General features: G+C 43.4%; 1 protein-coding gene across 2 annotated transcripts; it reads left to right on the forward strand.

Annotated features, from left to right (window-relative positions):
* Nucleotides 1–980: 980 nt before the first annotated feature.
* On the forward strand, nt 981–19,056 carry il13ra2b (IL-13 receptor-alpha-2-b precursor). Of its 2 annotated transcripts, none has more exons than XM_021590223.2 (10): nt 981–1,321; nt 2,034–2,139; nt 13,438–13,589; nt 15,597–15,750; nt 15,971–16,091; nt 16,232–16,416; nt 17,468–17,619; nt 17,841–17,982; nt 18,209–18,317; nt 18,399–19,056. In XM_021590223.2, exons 1-10 carry the CDS (start codon nt 1,271–1,273, stop codon nt 18,511–18,513), a joined length of 1,287 nt encoding a protein of 428 aa, XP_021445898.1. In that variant the 5' UTR covers nt 981–1,270; the 3' UTR covers nt 18,514–19,056.
* Nucleotides 19,057–19,480: the final 424 nt, after the last annotated feature.

Consider the following 19,480-nt stretch of genomic DNA (forward strand, 5'->3'; position numbering starts at 1 on the left):
TCCACCGGTCTAATGTCCATTGCTCGTGTTTCTTGGCCCAAGCAAGTCTCTTCTTATTATTGGTGTGCTTTAGTAGTGGTTTCTCTGCAGCAATTTGACCATGAAGGCCTGATTTATGCAGTCTCCTATGAACAGTTGATGTTGATATGTGTCTGTTACTTGAACTCTGTGAAGCATTTATTTGGGCTGCAATTTCTGAGGGTGGTAACTCTAATGAGCTTATCCTCTGCAGCAGAGATAGCTCTGGGTCTTCCTTCTTGGGGCGGTCCTCATGAGAGTCAGTTTCATCATAGCACTTGATGGTTTTTTGCGACTGCACTTGAAGAAACTTTCTTGAAATGTTTCGCATTGACTAACCTTCTTGTTTTAAAGTAATGATGGACTGTCGTTTCTCTTTGCTTATTTGATCTGTTCTTGCCATAATATGGACTAGGGCTATCTTCTGTAAACCACCCCTACCTTGTCACAACACAACTGATTGATCAAACACATTAAGAATCAAATAAATTCCACAAATGAACTTTTAACAAGACATACCTGTTAATTGAAATGCATTCCAGGTGACCTCATACCTCATGAAGCTGGTTGAGAGAATGCCAAGCGCGTGCAAAGCTGTCATCAAGGAAAATGGTGGCTACTTTGAAGAATCTCAAATATACATCTATATATTTATTTATTTAACACTTTTTTTGGTTACTGCATAATTCCATATGTGTTATTTCGTAGTTTTGATGTCTTCACTATTATTCTACAATGTAGAAAATAGTACAAATAAAGAAAAACCCTTGAATGAGTAAATGTTTCCAAACTTTGACTGTATACTGTATATTTTTGATATCGCCACTTAGAGTGTGTGTGTATATATATATATGATTCCTGGGAAAAGGGAAAATGGAAACAAAACATCCGTTAGTATGAGAGACCTTCAGCCTGCAACCCCCACCCATCCAGGTCAGAGCAACAGCATATTTGACTCCCCTTCCACAGAACCACATCCATGACCACACTCACAGGCTGGGTGGACAGGCTGACAGGGCTTTCACATTCTATTTATACATCTGTTCATCAGGAATCTGATTAAACTGCAGACTCACACTAAATATGAGCTTCCTTGTTTGGCAGAGAATCCAGACTTACAGAGTACAGTACATGACCCCTGAGACATCAATACATGACCCCTGAGACATACTGTAGTCTTTCCCTGCTGCTTCTGCTGCGCTGTAGTTCACCAGAGAATACAAAAGCAGGCACTTCGCACAGCCCTGATTAGATGGTGCAGGCTGTCAAACATCTACACAGGAGCTCTCTCACTCAATTCACAGTAAGTACTCCTTGTCTGTGGCTATGCACTTTTATCTTCTCTGTTCTCTCTGTATTGTATCCAAATTATAGCATTTGTATAGTCTGCTAAACTGTTGACATAAAGCAAACATACAAGTTGTGGGTTGCCTTTGTAAACACATGCTTTAATTCAAAAGCATGCATTCACTGTATAGTGTATGCATTCTCTACTGTACATGCTTGAAAACATTTACTAAGTACATTAAAAACAGTATATTTATATTGATTTCTATAGAGAATTCAATGGCATTCAGTACAATAGATTATAACTTGTGCATGTATTCTCTTCACATCATTAAGACTTAAAAGGTACAGTGCCTTCAGAAAGTAAAGGTGATTTCTTCCACTTTGACATTAGAGTATTTTGTGTAGATGGTTGACAAATTACAATGAAATCCATTTTAATCCCACAACAAAATGTGGAATAAGTCAAGGGTTATGAATACTTTTTGAAGGCACTGTACCTGAGGTTTATATCAAGACAATTACACATTTATTTTAAATAATGCATGTTTTGTTTTCATCTACATAATATTGTGTTTATCAGGATCATTCCATACCCTTCAGATTCCATACTTTACTGGACTGTACTGTACTATACTGGTGTTTGCTGAGAGTATAATTCATGATAAGATATATGTGATTGATTTATCAATAGTAAATTGTACAATTCAATTCTCATGATATTCCAGGGGCCAGTTAAGAGAATGCTGAAGAGTAGAAAAGGGTGGTGGCTGACAGCCATATTAATGCTTATATCTGGCTGGAGTCAGTGCATCAAGCCACAAGAAATGACAGGTTAGTCTCTACAGGTGTATTTTTCTATTCATTCATCACTGTCTTACTGTAATAACTTGTAATCACAGGCAGATTTCCATTCTACATCAGATTGATCTAAAACAAAAGCTGGTCCCAAATAAATTGTTGTGAAGGTCTTGGATGTGAGGCAGAATTCCAACCGCTTGCAAAGAAGGGCACCTATTGGTAGATGGGTAAAAAAAGAAAATAAGAAAAAAAATGACATTTAATATTCCTTTGAGCATGGTGAAGTTATTAATTACACTTTGGATGGTGTATCAAAACATCAATTTGGCAGAGCTTGAAGAATCTTGAAAAGAATAATGGGCAAATGTCCAGGTGTGGAAAGCTCTTGGAGACTTTCTGGGTAAGACTCACCACTGTAATTGCTGCCAAAGGTGCTTCTACAAAGTATTGACTCAGGAGTGTGAAAACCTATGTAAATTAGATATTTATGCATTTTATTTTCAATAAATTTGCAAACATTTCTAAAAACATGTTTTCACTTGTGCGTAGATGGGTGAATTAGATTATTTTTTTTTTTATCAATATTGAGTTCAAGCTGTAACACAACAAAAATGCTTTCTGAAGGCAAGAGGTGGGCCCCTGTGGCAATAAATCAGTGGCGGTCGGTGTTGTTTAAGATGAGGGAAGATTATACTTTTTTTTTAATGAACATTACCTTATTTCTATTACAGCATATTGGATGACTGTCATTCATATTCCATTCACCCAGCTCAATGTAACATCGATAGATTTAGCCTACTTACTATATGATACTATCATTTTTCTATACCCATCATGATGTTGCTACAACTTAGCCTGTGAATGAAAGTTTACAATGTAGGCGCACAGGTTGAGAGAATTTTGAGTAATCAAGGTGATAGACAGCAAATCAAATCAAATTGTATTTGTCACATACACATGGTTAGCAGATGTTAATGCAAGTGTAGCGAAATGCTTGCGCTTCTAGTTCCGACAATGCAGTAATAACCAACGAGTAATCTAACCTGACAATTCCACAACTGCTACCTTATACACACAAGTGTAAAGGGATAAAGAATATGTACATAAAGATATATGAATGAGTGATGGTACAGAGCGGCATAGGCAAGATGCAGTAGATGGTATTGAGTACAGTATATACATATGAGATGAGTAATGTAGGGTATATAAACATAAAGTGGCATAGTTTAAAGTGGCTAGTGATACATGTATTACATAAAGATGGCAAGATGCAGTAGATGCAGCAAGATGCAGCAGTTTAAATGAGTACAGTATATATATATATACACATATGAGATGAGTAATGTAGGGTATGTAAACATTATATTAAGTGGCATTGTAGCCAAGTAGTCCTGAGGCATGGTCCTAGGGCTCAGGTCCTCCGAGAGAGAGAGAGAAAGAAAGAAAGACATAATTAGAGAGAGCATACTTAAATTCACTCAGGACACAGGATAAGACAGGAGAAATACTCCAGATAATGACTGACCCTAGCCCCCCGACACATAAACTACTGCAGCATAAATACTGGAGGCTGAGACAGGAGGGGTCAGGAGGGGTCAGGAGACACTGTGGCCCCATCCGATGATACCCCAGGACAGGGCCAAACAGGCAGGATATAACCCCACCCACTTTGCCAAAGCACAGCCCCCACACCACTAGAGGGATACCTTCAACCACCAACTTACCATCCTGAGACAAGGCCAAGTATAGCCCACAAAGATCTCCGCCACGGCACAACCCAAGGGGGGCGCCAACCCAGACAGGAAGACCACGTCAGCGACTCAACCCACTCAAGTGACGCACCCCTCCTAGGGACAGCATGGAAGAGCACCAATAAGCCAGTGACTCAGCCACTGTAATAGGGTTAGAGGCAGAGAATCCCAGTGGAGAGCGGGGAACCGGCCAGGCAGAGACAGCAAGGGCAGTTCGTTGCTCCAGAGCCTTTCCGTTCACCTTCACACTCCTGGGCCAGACTACACTCAATCATATGACCTACTGAAGAGATGAGTCTTCAGTAAAGACTTAAAGGTTGAGACCAAGTCTCAAACATACCTGAGTAGCGTTGCCTTCTTCTAGCGTAGGATACTCTGCCACCAGTCGACCCAGCAAACACACCAGTCCATTCAGCTGTCTGCCCAGGTCAGCGATGCCCATTTGTCCCTCCGCAATAAATATGACTGAATTTTATCTAAATGCCGTGGCTTCCTATTCCAGTGCTCCCTCTATTTTGCGCACCATATGGGATTCCCCACCACCAAGAGGTCCAAGGTTGCCACGATTATTTATATTATTTCTCTGCTGATGGCAGGCATCTGGGTGAGAGGAGAGGAGGAGCTGGCTTCGTATGAGGGGTTCATGGCTCTGTTCAGATCTTTGATCATCCACCGGAGGGCAGAGAGAGGGGTGAGCGCCTACTCCAACTACAGCAGGATGACCAGACCACTGCCCAGTACGCGCTCACCTTCTGGACAGTAGCAGCATCCGATGTAGACGGAGACAGCTGGGGCTCTGTCTCTATTGTGGTCAAGGGGGCACCAGCTTCAGCAATGTCCGGTACGTCCCATCTCGGGATCCACGGGAGTAGAGGGACGGTCATGTGATCTTCCATCTCCTGGGGCAGGTGTGAGTATCCCATCTTCATCATTTTCTGCCAAACACTTTTTAGTGTTGATCACACTAGCTGGCTGTCCCTCTGTTTCTACAGCTCTAGTGGATTCCGGTGCTGCGGGGAACTTTATTGACCAGACCCTTGACTCGTCTCTGAACATCACCTCATACCCGCTCTCCTCTTTGTTTCTGGTTCAAACCGTTGATAATAAGCCACTAGGATCCAGAACCATCACACATACAGTGCCTTGCGAAAGTATTCGGCCCCCTTGAACTTTGCGACCTTTTACCACATTTCAGGCTTCAAACATAAAGATATAAAACTGTATTTTTTTGTGAAGAATCAACAACAAGTGGGACACAATCATGAAGTGGAACGACATTTATTGGATATTTCAAACTTTTTTAACAAATCAAAAACTGAAAAATTGGCCGTGCAAAATTATTCAGCCCCCTTAAGTTAATACTTTGTAGCGCCACCTTTTGCTGCGATTACAGCTGTAAGTCGCTTGGGGTATGTCTATATCAGTTTTGCACATCGAGAGACTGACATTTTTTCCCATTCCTTCTTGCAAAACAGCTCGAGCTCAGTGAGGTTGGATGGAGAGCATTTGTGAACAGCAGTTTTCAGTTCTTTCCACAGATTCTCGATTGGATTCAGGTCTGGACTTTGACTTGGCCATTCTAACACCTGGATATGTTTATTTTTGAACCATTCCATTGTAGATTTTGCTTTATGTTTTGGATCATTGTCTTGTTGGAAGACAAATCTCCGTCCCAGTCTCAGGTCTTTTGCATTCTTCCAGAATGGTCCTGTATTTGGCTCCATCCATCTTCCCATCAAATTTAACCATCTTCCCTGTCCCTGCTGAAGAAAAGCAGGCCCAAACCATGATGCTGCCACCACCATGTTTGACAGTGGGGATGGTGTGTTCAGGGTGTTGCTTTTAGGCCAAGCATAACGTTTTGCATTGTTGCCAAAAAGTTCAATTTTGGTTTCATCTGACCAGAGCACCTTCTTCCACATGTTTGGTGTGTCTCCCAGGTGGCTTGTGGCAAACTTTAAATGGATATCTTTAAGAAATAGCTTTCTTCTTGCCACTCTTCCATAAAGGCCAGATTTGTGCAATATACGACTGATTGTTGTCCTATGGACAGAGTCTCCCACCTCAGCTGTAGATCTCTGCAGTTCATCCAGAGTGATCATGGGCCTCTTGGCTGCATCTCTGATCAGTCTTCTCCTTGTATGAGCTGAAAGTTTAGAGGGACGGCCAGGTCTTGGTAGATTTGCAGTGGTCTGATACTCCTTCCACTTCAATATTATCGCTTGCACAGTGCTCCTTGGGATGTTTAAAGCTTGGGAAATCTTTTTGTATCCAAATCCGGCTTTAAACTTCTTCACAACAGTATCTCGGTCCTGCCTGGTGTGTTCCTTGTTCTTCATGATGCTCTCTGCGCTTTTAACGGACCTCTGAGACTATCACAGTGCAGGTGCATTTATACGGAGACTTGATTACACACAGGTGGATTGTATTTATCATCATTAGTCATTTAGGTCAACATTGGATCATTCAGAGATCCTCACTGAACTTCTGGAGAGAGTTTGCTGCACTGAAAGTAAAGGGGCTGAATAATTTTGCACGCCCAATTTTTCAGTTTTTGGTTTGTTAAAAAAGTTTGAAATATCCAATAAATGTCGTTCCACTTCATGATTGTGTCCCACTTGTTGTTGATTCTTCACAAAAAAATACAGTTTTATATCTTTATGATTGAAGCCTGAAATGTGGCAAAAGGTCGCAAAGTTCAAGGGGGCCGAATACTTTCGCAAGGCACTCTACATCACCACACCACTAACTATAGGGGCTGCAGGGTAGCCTAGTGGTTAGAGTGTTGGACTAGTAACCGAAAGGTTGCAAGTTTAAATCCCCGAGCTGACGAGGTACAAATCTGTCGTTCTGCCCCTGAACAGGCAGTTAAACCACTGTTCCTAGGCCGTCATTGAAAATAAGAATTTGTTCTTAACTCACTTGCCTAGTTAAATAAAGGTAAAAAATCCTCACCGTGGAGCCCATACATCAGGAAAACATTCCCTTCTTCATCATTAGGGCACCAGCTCACCAGATCATTCTCGGCCTCCCATGGCTGCAACGCCATAACCCCACCATCTCATGGTCGAGGATGAGAATCACGGACTGGTCACCCAAATACCGGAGGACCTGTTTTCCTGTTCCTTCTCGAGTCATAGCCTCTGTGGTCTGCAACGTAGATGTGGACATTTGCCAGGCTCTGGAGAGGGAACCCGCACCCTCTACCTGTCCTCCTGAGCGCACCTACGTCCCCATGGGGATAAGGGAGTGGCTGTTGACCTGGGCAAACACATCTCTCGTCGCTGGACATCCTGGGATCACCCGTACTATACAATCGCTCTCCAAAAGGTATTGGTGGCACACCTTGGCGCACGACGTTATTCGCTACGTCAACTCCTGTTCTGTGTGTGCCCAAACTAAGTCCCCTCGGGACGCTCCAGCAGGGAAACTCCTTCCAGCGTCCCTGGTCTCATCCATCCATTGACTTTGTCAATGATCTCCCCTCCACTGACGGTTTCACCACCATTTTCATGGTTGTGGATATATTCTCAAAATCCTGTCGTTTCAGCCCTCTCTCTGGTCTCCCTACTGCTCTAAAGGTTGCCGAGGCACTGTTCCAGCAAGTGTTCCGGCATTATGGTCTTCCAGAGGACATTGTCTCCGACCGTGGACCCCAATTCACATCACGGGTATGGAGAAGCTTGGAGTCACGGTCAGCCTCACTTCCGGGTATAGGCCTCAGTCTAACGGGCAGGTGGAGAGGATGAACCAGGAGCTGGGGAGGTTCCTGAGGAGCCATTGCCAGGACCGGCAGGGGTAATGGGCCCGATTCCTTCCCTGTGTGGAGTACGCAGCAACCGGCAGGGCAGGTGGAGTAGGAGGTTCCTGGTGGAGAGCCAGACGCGATCACCAGGATGAAACACGGGAAACTTACTGTGGTGGCCATCCGCCTGATCCTTCTGATGGTGAACAGTGTGCTGGAGCCTTACGTGGGTGGCGTTTCACAAATCCTCTGCAAGCAAGAACCACTCGTCAACTGCAGAGGCCTCGGTCTGGCTCGGAATCCACGTAGCAAAGGCCAGTTGACATCCCAGGATGCACTGGAAGGGAGTCAGCCCAGTGGAGGAGTGACGAAGTGAGTTCTGGGCGTATTCTGCCCAGGGACAAAACCGGGCCCACTCCCCCTGCCGGTCCTGGCAGTGACTCCTTAGGAACCTCCCCAGCTCTTGGTTGGTCCTCTCCACCTGCGTGTTAGACTGAGGCCAGTACCCAGATGTGAGGCTAACCGTGGCCCCCAGCTTCTTCATGAAGGCTTTCCAGACCCGAAATGTGAATTGAGGACCACGGTCGGAACCAACGTCCTCCGGAAGGTCATAGTGCAGAAGACTTGCTGGAATAGTGCCTCAGCGAACTAGAGAGCGGTAGGTAGACCAGAGAGAGGAATCATTTTGAGAATCTGTCAACAACAACCAGAATAGTGGTAAATCCATCAGAAAGGGAAGATCCATGGGGGATAGCCAGCCAGTGAAATTGACACCAGAAAGGATTTGGCGGAAAGTGATGATGGAATACTCATGCCTACACTGGGAGACAGAAGGTCACGGGCCGCCCCTCTGCTCTAGTGCACCCCAGGTTAGGACACACCGGGCACCAATGAAGCTGGTGTCCCTCTTGGCCACAATAGGCGCAGAGCCCCAGCTCTGTCCGGCGATGCCGCGGAGAGGTGCGTGGCCCCCACCTCCATGGGTTCAGGCTCTGCCTCAGGACAGCCAAAGGAGGGAGGCGAGTGGTGAGGTGGACACTGATGCTATCCAGATGGATGGCCACCGAGATGAGAGCATCCAAGGATAAGTTGTCATCTCGACATGCCAACTCCTTCTGGACCTCCTCGTGCTGTCCACTGCGGAATAGAGTGCGGAGCGCCGGCTCATTCCATTCACTGGAGGCTGCCACAGTCTGAAAGATGAGGGTGTACTCCACAGCGGTCTGGGCACGCTGCTGGAGTTGAAAAGGTAGCTCACCTCCCTTTCTGCCCTCTGGAGGATGGTCAAAGACTGCCCTGAACAGAGCCATGCACCACTCATAGGAACCCAACTCATCCTCTCCTCTCTCCCAGACCGCCGTAGCCCACTCCAATGCCCGTCAAGCCAGCAGGGAAATTACCATGGCAACCTTGGACCTCTCGTGGTGGGGGCTCCCTTCTGATAGGCGAAAGAGAGGGAGCACTGGAGTAGGAAGCCTTTCAATGGAGTACTATCATACATCTCCCGAAGGGAAAATCAGGCATCGTTGACCTGGGCGGATGGCTAGGTAGGTTGTGGGACTGGCTCACTGTGACGACCCGTGTTAAGAGGCCCTCCGTCAGAGGTATGGAGAACCTTGCTGGTGGTGTTGAGATGGTGGAAAATGCGGAGGAACTCCTTCATGGTCATGGTGAGCCAGCTGGTCATGGTGTTGGTGGAGTAGATGACCCTGTTGCTCCATCATTTCTGAGGCAGTATTCTGTAACGTAGACGCAGGGATTCAGGAAGCAGGTGCAAATGATGAGTTGAATAATAACGAACATGGAGCATTACAAAAGAAGAGAAGCGTCTGGACATGAAAACGGAACCAATACTGTCTGAAGAATGATGCTAATGAGTGCTAGAAAAAGGAGAAGTAATCAGGGTAGTGAAGAAGTCCAGGTGGTTGCCAGGTGTGCATCATGATGGGTTGCCAGGACACATCACTGAACAATACATTAATTGCACTATAATGGAGACAAACAGTGTTCACGAACTGTTAGGGCCTACATCTTACCACATCTTACCACTGCCACACCTGGCTATTCTAATGACAATTTAGATGTAAAAACTATGGCATAAGGGGACGACAAGCTGATAAGAGGCAATATGTAATTTCGATTAAGACATTAATGAGCGAGTTCGGACAGACGTAGTCAATATAATTATTTGTTTAGCACTTTTGAAATGTACAGTGACAGAATTCAGAACATGGGCCGTTCTTACAGTGTTCTCCCTGTACAGAAGTCAGAACCATAGGATAAATAAAGGGGGCATAGAAGCAGACAATAAAAGCTCTTACAATATTCGATGATTACATTCATCTAAAACATGTTATAGGCTACATGTGCACCACCAAGTCAGAACATTAGGTGAAGTTAAGAGGGGTAAATATACCAAATTATTAGGGTGAGGCAAATGGGCTACAAACAGCTTACTACACAACATGCACTTTCTTAGCTACGGTATACATATCTCCCTGGCATATTACATAATTTATGCAGCAGCATACAATACATTTCTGGACTCTGTAGTGTGCTCACTTGAACAGGAAGGTGGTCCTTCATGGGCAAATTCTGTCATCAAAGTCTGGCATTCTCTGGATTTATGGTGCTTACAAAACAACTGGGAACAATTCCGAGTTGGATGACCGTTCAAAACGTATTATTCCCGACTTCCCAGTTGTCTTGAACTCACTGAAGTCAAGTTGTCGCAGTTCCGAGTTGTTATGACCGCGGCACAAATCATGCTTCATTGACACCATGGCCAATGTTGATTGTTTATAATTTTAAATTTGGAAAAAAGCCCCGTAATCCCAAATTTGGGACCACACAGCCACTACACCGAATAGCAGGCTAGTGATTGCTTAGAAATGCTTGCAGTTAGCCACTGTCACTGACTCCTTCCAAACCACTCACTTTTTAAATTTGGGATTAACAACTTGTTGTGTAATGTTTATGTCCAATGACCGATGAGCACCGATACGTTTTATCTTTAATTTCTCTTCATTATTTCTCTTTAAATGACAAGGATTAAAAAGGATTTGTCAGTAGATTGTTGACTTGATTCATGATGATGATTCATGATGATGACTGCTAGTTAACATTTTGAAAGTATGATGTTGACATGTCATGATCAAAGCTACAGTACATATAACGTGATTTGACGTAATTTTATCTGCGGCCAATGACCTTGAGCCTTCTTGGATGGGCACTTCTAACGTAACTCTATGGTAGCACCCAAGGGGCTGAATGTTCTAGCTCTACCCTAAGACTTGGCGGTGTCGTAGTGTCCACATGAGTGACAGAACACTGAGCCAATCACGGCGTAATTCTACATATTTTCTGCTGGCTTGCCCCACCACCACCACCACAGAAAGCACTGAGCTAGGCTGAAACACCTGCATTTTGGAGCTGCCTTACTTAACAGACACATCTCAACATCAACTTTTCAGAGGAGACTGTGTGAATCAGGCCTTCATGGTCAAAATTCAAATTTTGGGCCAAGAAACACGAGCAATGAACATTAGATCGGTGGAAATCTGTCCTTTGGTTTGATGAGTCCAAATGTGAGATTTTTGGTTCCAACCGCCATGTCTTTGTGAGATGCAGAGTAGGTGAACGGATGATCTCCACATGTGTGGTTCCCACTGTGAAGCATGGAGGAGGAGGTGTGATGGTGTGGGGGTGCTTTGCTGGTGACTCTGTCAGTGAATTATTTAGAATTCATGGCACACTTAATTAACCAGCATGGCTACCACAGCATTTTGCAGCACTTTGCCATCCCATCTGGTTTGCCTTTAGTGGGACTATCATTTGTTTTTCAACAGGACAATGACCCAACACACCTCCAGGCTGTGTAAGGGCTATTTTACCAAGAAGGAGATTGATTGAGTGCTGTATCAGATGACCTGGCCTCCACAATCACCCGACCTCAACCCAATTGAGATGGTTTGGAATGAGTTGGGCCGCAGAGTGAAGGAAACCAGCCAACAAGTGCTCAGCAAATAAAATAAAATTGTACACATGGTTAGCAGATGTTAATGCGAGTGTAGCGAAATGCTTGTGCTTCTAGTTCAGTGCATCAATATCTAACAAGTAATCTAACAATTCCACAACAACTACCTAATACACACAAATCTAAAGAGATGGAATAATAATATGTACATGTAAGTATATGGATGAGCAATGACCAAGAGGCATAGGCAAGATGCAATAGATGGTATAAGTTGTAAACATTATTAAAGTGGCATTATTTAAAGTGACTAGTGATCCATTTATTAACTTGTATCCTGAATTTCCGCCTGACTAACGTGCCCAAAGTAAACTGCCTGTTATTCAGGCCCAGAAGCTATGATATGCATATAATTGGTAGAATTCGATAGAAAACACTTTGAAGTTTCTAAAAATGTTAAAAATAATGTCTGTGAGTATAACATAATTGATATGGCAGGCGAAAACCCAAGGAAAATCCATCTGGAAATTGTTTTGGGGAGGTCACAAGCCTTTCCAATGCAAGTCTATGGGTCTATATATGAAAATCCCTCCCAGATTGCAGTACTTATAGCTTCCACTAGATGTCAAGTCTTTATACCGGGTTTCAGGTTTGTTTCTTGAAAAACGAACAAGTCGAACAAAATAGTAGTCTTTCCAAAGGGTAAAGTAGTCTTTTGGCACGCGTGAATGAGGGCACGCTCTTCATTATTTTCCTTTCCTATTGAACACCGTTCTTTCCTTATGAAATATTATTATTTATTTACATATTAGGGTACCTGAGGATTGTGTAGAAACATTGCTTGACTTGTTTGGAAAAAGTTTACCGGTAGCTTTTTGGATTCCTTTGTATGTATGTTGAAGGAGTGGATTACTGAAATCAATGGCGCCAACTAAACTGACTTTTTTGGATATAAATAAAGATTTTATTGAACAAAACAACTATTCATGTTGTAGCTGGGACCCTTGGGATTGCAAACAGAGCAAGATCTTCAACGGTAAGTGATTTCTTTAATCGCTATTTGTGATTTTGTGAAGCCTGTCCTGGTTGAAAAAAATATATATTGGTGGGGCGCTGTCCTCAGATAATCGCATGGTATGCTTTTGCCGTAAAGCCTTTTTGAAGTCTGACAACGCAGTTGGATTAACAAGAAGTTAAGCCTTTAAATTATATAAGACACTTGTATGTTCATGAATGTTTAATATTATTATTATATTATAATTTTGTCATTTGAATTTGGCGCTCTCCAATTTCACCGGATGTTGTGGGGAATTATCTCGCTAACGGGACACCTAAGTGGCCAATGATTTGAGTCTGTATGTAGGCAGCAGCCTCTCTGTGTTAGTGATGGCTGTTTAACAGTCTGATAGCCTTGCGATAGAAGCTGTTTTTCAGTCCCTCGGTCCCAGGTTTGATGCACCTATACTGACCTCGCCTTCTGGATGGTAGCGGGGTGAACAGCATATGTGGGTACTCCTTCCAGACCATTGTAAAAGCATTCCAAGTGAATATGGTTGAGAGAATGCCAAGAATGTGCAAAGCTGTCATCAAGGCAAAGGGTGGCTACTTTACAGATTCTAAAATCTATTTGGATTTGTTTAACACTTTTTTAAATATTATACATGAATACATAATTGTTATTTCATAATTTTGATGTCTTCATTATCATTCTGCAATGTAGAAAATAGTAAAAATAAAGAAAAAATAATTTAAATGTCAAGAAATGTATGTACCAATTGCCCCTTTAATGCTTACCGCAAGCTTGGTGCCTTTGCTCTATCAACCTTTGACCTGGAAATACTGTGTGTCTCATTGACTTTCAGTGGATCCTCCTGAGAACGTTGGGGTTGATGACCTTGGCCACCTTGGGCAGCTCGACATCCACTGGACGTCTCCTGTCAGCCTGACCAACGTGACTGACTGCTCAATGAGATACCACCTGGAATACTTCAACACATACCAGAACAGATGGACTGTAAGTCACTGGACACATAACTAGACAAATGCCAAATGTGCACCTGACACACTGGAGGGTTATTCTAGAAACACTTGGGGTTGTAATATTGTAATAATCCAACATGCCTACCACCTTGAAGATGCAATATATGTTTTATTGTGAAACAAACAAGAAATAAGACAAAAATTCTGGTTTCCCAGAGTGGTTTCCCATTAAACCACTCGAGTGTTGCTTTAGCAGTATGCTTAGGGTTATTGTCCTGCAGGAAGGTGAACCTCAAGCTCAGTCTCAAATCTCTGGAAGACTGGAACGGGTTTCCCCCAAGAATTTGTTTCCCAGTCCCTGCCAATGGAAAAACATCCCCACAGCATGATGCTGCCACCACCATGCTTCACTGTGGGGATGGTGTTCTCGGAGTGATGAGAGGTGTTGGGTTTTGCGCTAGACATAGCTTTTTCCATGATGGCCAAAAAGCTAAATTTTAGTCTCACCTGACCAGAGTACCTTCTTCCATATGTTTGGGGAGACTCCCACATGCCTTTTGGCGAACACCAGCTCTGTGGAGTGTACGGCTTAAAGCACTCCTATGGACAGATACTCCAATCTCCGCTGTGGAGCTTTACAGCTCCTTCAGGATTTTTTGTCAGTGAGTTTAGGTGGGTAGCCCTCTCTTGGCAGGTTTGTTGTGGTGCCATAATCTTTCCCATTTATAATAATGGTTTTAATGTGGCTCCGTGGGATGTTCAAAGTTTCTGATATTTTTTTATAGCCCAACCCTGATCTGTACTTCTCCACAACTTTGTCCCTGACCTGTTTGGAGAGCTCCTTGGTCTTCATGGTGCCACTTGCCTGGTGGTGCCCCTTGCTTAGTGGTGTTTTCAGAACAGAACAGGTGTATATATACTGAGATCTGACAGATCATGTGAAACTTAGATTGCACACAGGTGGACTTTATTCAACTAATTATGTGACTTCTGAAGGTAATTGGTTGCACCAGATCTTATTTAGGGGCTTCATAGCAAATGGGGTGAATACATATCGCATGCACCACTTTTTTTTTAAATATATATTTTTTCTTACATTTTTTAATGCAGTTTTTATTTCACTTCACCAATTTGGACTGTTTTGTTTTGTGTAAGTCCATTACATGAAATCCAAATAAAAATACATTCAAATCACAGGTTGTGATGCAACAAAATAGGAAAAACGCCAAGGGGGATGAATAACGTTGCAAGGCACTGTATTTCATTTAGAGAAGGCAGAGTCCCTTAGCCAAGCAATTGCTTCCGGTCCTGCTGTGTTGAGGGTGAGTAGGCCTCCGCTGAGTTTGTAGATTGGACAGACTTCAAGAATGTGGCGCATGGTTTTCTCCACCCCACAGGCACATTGGTGGCTTTCTTTAATGTTCCGTCGGTGGAGGTAGGCGTTGCATGGGCCAGTCCTGAAAATATTGAAGGTGGACTACTCCTTCCTGGGGTGGGTGAAACCAGACTGATGTTGTGTGGGGATAGTGATGAGGTGCTTATCTGTCAGGTCCATTAACCCCCATTATTGTGTCCAGGTCAAATATGTGTTGAAGTCGTCATTGGGTGGGTCTTCCCAGATTGGCTTACTTAATGGGAGGCATATCTTTGGTGGGTTGAGGAGGTCTTATGCAGTTGTGGGGCGTTTTGGACCTTTCCAATCATTCTGTGGCGTCTCTGGATATGTGGGGGGAGTAATGTTTGCCAGGACATGGAGCCAGGGAAGAGGGGTGGATCAAAGTGTGCCTGTGATGATGCGCATGGGGGAATATTTCCCTACAATGTTATCCTTTGGCTCTGTTTAGATTTGTGGTTGCTTAGACATAACCGCATTTAGCGTCCATTAAATTATACTGTGGTGTTCATGAGAGAATCATGAATACATTTTCAGATTTTCCAAATCTTTTCAATATGATCTGTGTCTATAGCTATTACACCAGAGTGGTGACCAAGTTCCTGAGGTATGAATAACATGAATGTAATATTGTCTGTGTATGAATAGGTGATCAGGACTGTACGGACATGGTACCGTGCTCAGTTTGACCTGGAGAAGGAGGTCAGGGTACGGATCTCAACCGTACTGAGGGGAGCCTGCACTAACGGCACTGAGCTAAAGAGCCCCTTCACAAAGATGGTCCTGCCACCCAATAACACAGGTGAGGTCAGGAGGACAATATTATTTTGTAGATATGGAGTTGTTTGGTTCGGATTAAAGGACACCGATAGCCTGACAGAAAGAGGGAGAGACTTCTTTCCTCTCATTATCCTATACATAGGAAATGATCAATGATAGGGGAGTGCTGTATGGATGGAATTCTCTACAGGCACCTTCATGATAATCTATGAATCCCTTCATCTCTTTTGAATTCCTACCAGGTCCAGTTGACTCCAGGGTCCAGGGATTTGGCTGCGTGTTCTACCAGAAGGAGGTCATGGAGTGCACCTGGGAGGTGGGATTAGAGGAGCCAGCCCACTCCAAGCACAGTCTGTACTTTTGGTATGTCACCCTATCATAACATTATGTCCATCATAACATATCTCCTGCCATATAAACTACCTACATGTCTGTACCTGTGTAGACTGGTTTCACTGGATTAATATAATCTCTGTGAATGCTGCCCTAAATTGCATCTCCAGGCATCGGGAGATGGAGCAGGCTGAGGAGTGCCCTCAGTACATCCACTCCAATGGGGTCAGGACTGGCTGCACATTCACCAGGGAATCTCTCCCAGAATTTAGTGCTTTCAACATATGTGTGAACAGCTCCTCCCCCAAGGTGGCTTTGAGGTCTGCGTTCTTCTCCCTGCAAGTTCAGAACCACGGTAACACTCCCATCAGGCCATGATATGCCTCACCTTTTCAATGCAATACTGCTATTGTTTGGATATTTGCTATTTTCCATAAACATTGTTCAACTGCCCATACAGTTCCTTTCCATAACGTCTTTTAATCAGTGTTAACATATCCAAACAGATATCATCCACTTTATTAACTGGGGATGCGCGTTGCTTTTTATTGTTGCAAACTGGGAGTTTGCAGATTTTGCAGTGAGCGTGTTACGTTCCCCAGTTTCTGTGTTTTGGGTTTGTTTGTGTATATGTGTATTTCAGGAAATGGCTTCATGGATACCCCCAAACAGCTGATTGGTTGGCCCCATTGCAGATTGGAGCTCTGATCTCGCACTCTTGTTAGGGGATACAGCTGTCGGCAATTACCGACTCCTTCATAGCTTGAAAAGCCAGTGTTCCTTTGAGGAAGAGAGTGTTTCTTGGATGTTCTGTGTTGGTTGTTGTTCAGAGACAGTTTTGTTGAAAGTATTTTGTAGCTGCTACTTCTGAGGTATGCGCGTGCCAATAGGACTCAGTGTTTTTCATTATTGAAATTGTTCACTTTAAGTTTGTATTATTCTGTTTCATTTGTTCCCAGGGGGGAAGGCACCTTGGGAGTGCTTAGGCAAGAGGCCTGTGGGCATACATTTACCCATAGTATGTACTCTGTCTATGCACACTAGGTAAGACCTGGGTGGATCACCCCGTGTATTTTGGATAGTGCGCCAGGTGGTGTTAAAATGAGTAGGAGAGGGGACTCTTAACTTTTAATTTCTTTGGTTCCATCCAGCCCCTTTTCCCCACAATTACCATGTTAAGGAAATAAATTCCCAGGAAACAGTCATATTCTCTGCCATCCTTACCCGCACCTACAATCACATACCTCTTTCACTCCACGGGGAGTTGAGTGTAGCAGGGTGTTGCATTACCAAGAGGCTTGCATAACTGTTTTTCCTACTGACAGTTTTTTCTCAGTGCATGATACTGGTAATGACATTTTCAATTTTCTTTGTGAAAACATGACTCCTTTGTGTGTACTCTGCAGTGAAGCCTGCAGCCATAGAGGCAGTGCATCTGGAGGCTGGTCTGGACAGGAGGCTCCAGGTGCACTGGGACTTACCCCACGAAAGTATCCCCAGCCACTGCCTGGAGTATGAGGTGGAAACCAGCGAGGGCGTAGGCGGGCAGCAGATGTTGGTATGCCCTTACCGCGCCCTGTATGACATGCCTGGATTAACTTCATATAGTTCATATAGCAATATATATTTTCACACCTTTAATGTTTTGACGCATAACATTATTGAATAATTGATAGGTACTTAGATGACGCTTTGAAGAAGCAAATTCTATTGTTATTGGTTAGAGAATAAACTTTCTGAAGTTTTCCTAAAATCTGATACTGTTCCTGTCACCAGAAGCAGAGGAATGTAACCAGGGAGATGACCCTCACTTTCCTCTCAATGGATGGAGCCCACTGCTTCCGGGTCAGGTCCAGGGTGCACCACTACTGTGCTGACAGAGGCTTCTGGAGTGATTGGAGTCGTTGGTTCTGTCACCCAGGTAACATTGTGGTAAAACATTTCTCCATACAGAAATGATATCCTTAAATGCAATTTATAGAGTTGCCTGTTCCTCTTCCATGCAAATGCCTCACTTTTACATAACAAAACTCATACTAATTACTGGATCAATGCACTTTCTTCCACGTTTGGAGGTACTGTAGATATATTTCCCCCCCCCCTGTAAGAATGGATATTTGAACCCATCTCTTTTTCCCTTGATATAGAGCAACCTCCTGGTTTTGTGTCAGATGCTGTGGTGGTCTGTGCGCTGGTCATCGTGGTCATCATCTCCATGGTGATCCTGTCTCTGTGTGGCCTGGCACTCTGGACAAAGTGAGTACACACACAATCCACATAGCTAACACTGAAAGACTGGTGAAGAATCATTGCAAATCTTAATCTACTCTCTCTTAGGTGTAAAGGCAGAGAGGGGGAAACAATGCATTTCTGTCCCCTGCACAAACTGATGGAATACTCCAAAGGACTCACTGCTTGTGATCCTTTTCCCAATAAAACAAGGAACAAGTAGTAGCCTTTGCAAGCATTACCTGGGGGCCCACAAACCATGAAGACATAGAAGTTACGCAGGTGATTAACACACACGCTCCTACGCACCCACACACCCTTATGCACCAAAAAATGAGGAAGAGACAGTAAATAACCATTGTCATGTTCAAGACAGTAATATTGATATGTATACTGATATTAATCTCTTACGTACTGATGTGTTCAACTTAATGTTGCTCAATACAATATTAAATAGTCTTGCCAAACAGTTTATGCAATGTAAGACTCCAGGCATTAAGCTACACAGTATATCCTTTAAAAAAAATGCCACAGCTCTTTATACCCATTTTGTTTATTTACTACATGTATTTTAAATCACAAATTATACTGAAGTAATTGTTCCTAGTAGTTTGCCATTGTATAAAGTTGAATGTCATTGTATGAAGTTGAATGTATCTTAAGTCATTTGCATAGAATTCCCAAGCCTGTTAACATTAAATGTGTTGGATGGTGTTGTGAAGTCATGTTTTATAAAACTATGCTTCTTGTCTATACCTATAAAGATGTGTTTTGTATTTGTAGTGATTGCTGTTTCAGAGCGCTTGAGAGGTATGGTACCATGTGGCCAGTCCATGGCGACTAAGTGTACATTGTTGCTCTTACAATGACATGTTGCTGAAATGTCTTTATTTCATTGCCTCAACTGGCCATCTATTTGAAATGCGTTTCTGGAAATTCCTCTAATTCCAGTAGTTGTCCTTTATCCACCTCGAAACAGACTAGAGAATGATGCGCTCCCAGATACACACATTTCAATTTCAACCATTTAATTTCAACCATTTTATATCTATGATGTTCTAAGTGCATCTCTGTCCCACTTATTGCAGAATCATTGACCTATATTCTTAACTTCACAATTGTTTCTGGTGTTCTCCCTAAGATCTGGAAAGCAGCATGTCCTCCCTCTACACAAAGGAGATCTTTCCGAC

The sequence above is a fragment of the Oncorhynchus mykiss genome, chromosome Y, assembly GCF_013265735.2.
Source record: "Oncorhynchus mykiss isolate Arlee chromosome Y, USDA_OmykA_1.1, whole genome shotgun sequence".
Taxonomy (NCBI): Eukaryota; Metazoa; Chordata; class Actinopteri; order Salmoniformes; family Salmonidae; genus Oncorhynchus; species Oncorhynchus mykiss.

Excerpts from the sequence above, each read along its gene's own strand:
- il13ra2b (XM_021590223.2), top strand. The coding sequence starts at position 1,271 with ATGGTGCAGGCTGTCAAACATCTACACAGGAGCTCTCTCACTCAATTC. Across the intron at positions 16,092-16,231 it reads AAGCACAGTCTGTACTTTTG|GCATCGGGAGATGGAGCAGG; the intron begins GTATGTCACCCT and ends TTGCATCTCCAG. Across the intron at positions 17,983-18,208 it reads TCGTTGGTTCTGTCACCCAG|AGCAACCTCCTGGTTTTGTG; the intron begins GTAACATTGTGG and ends CCCTTGATATAG.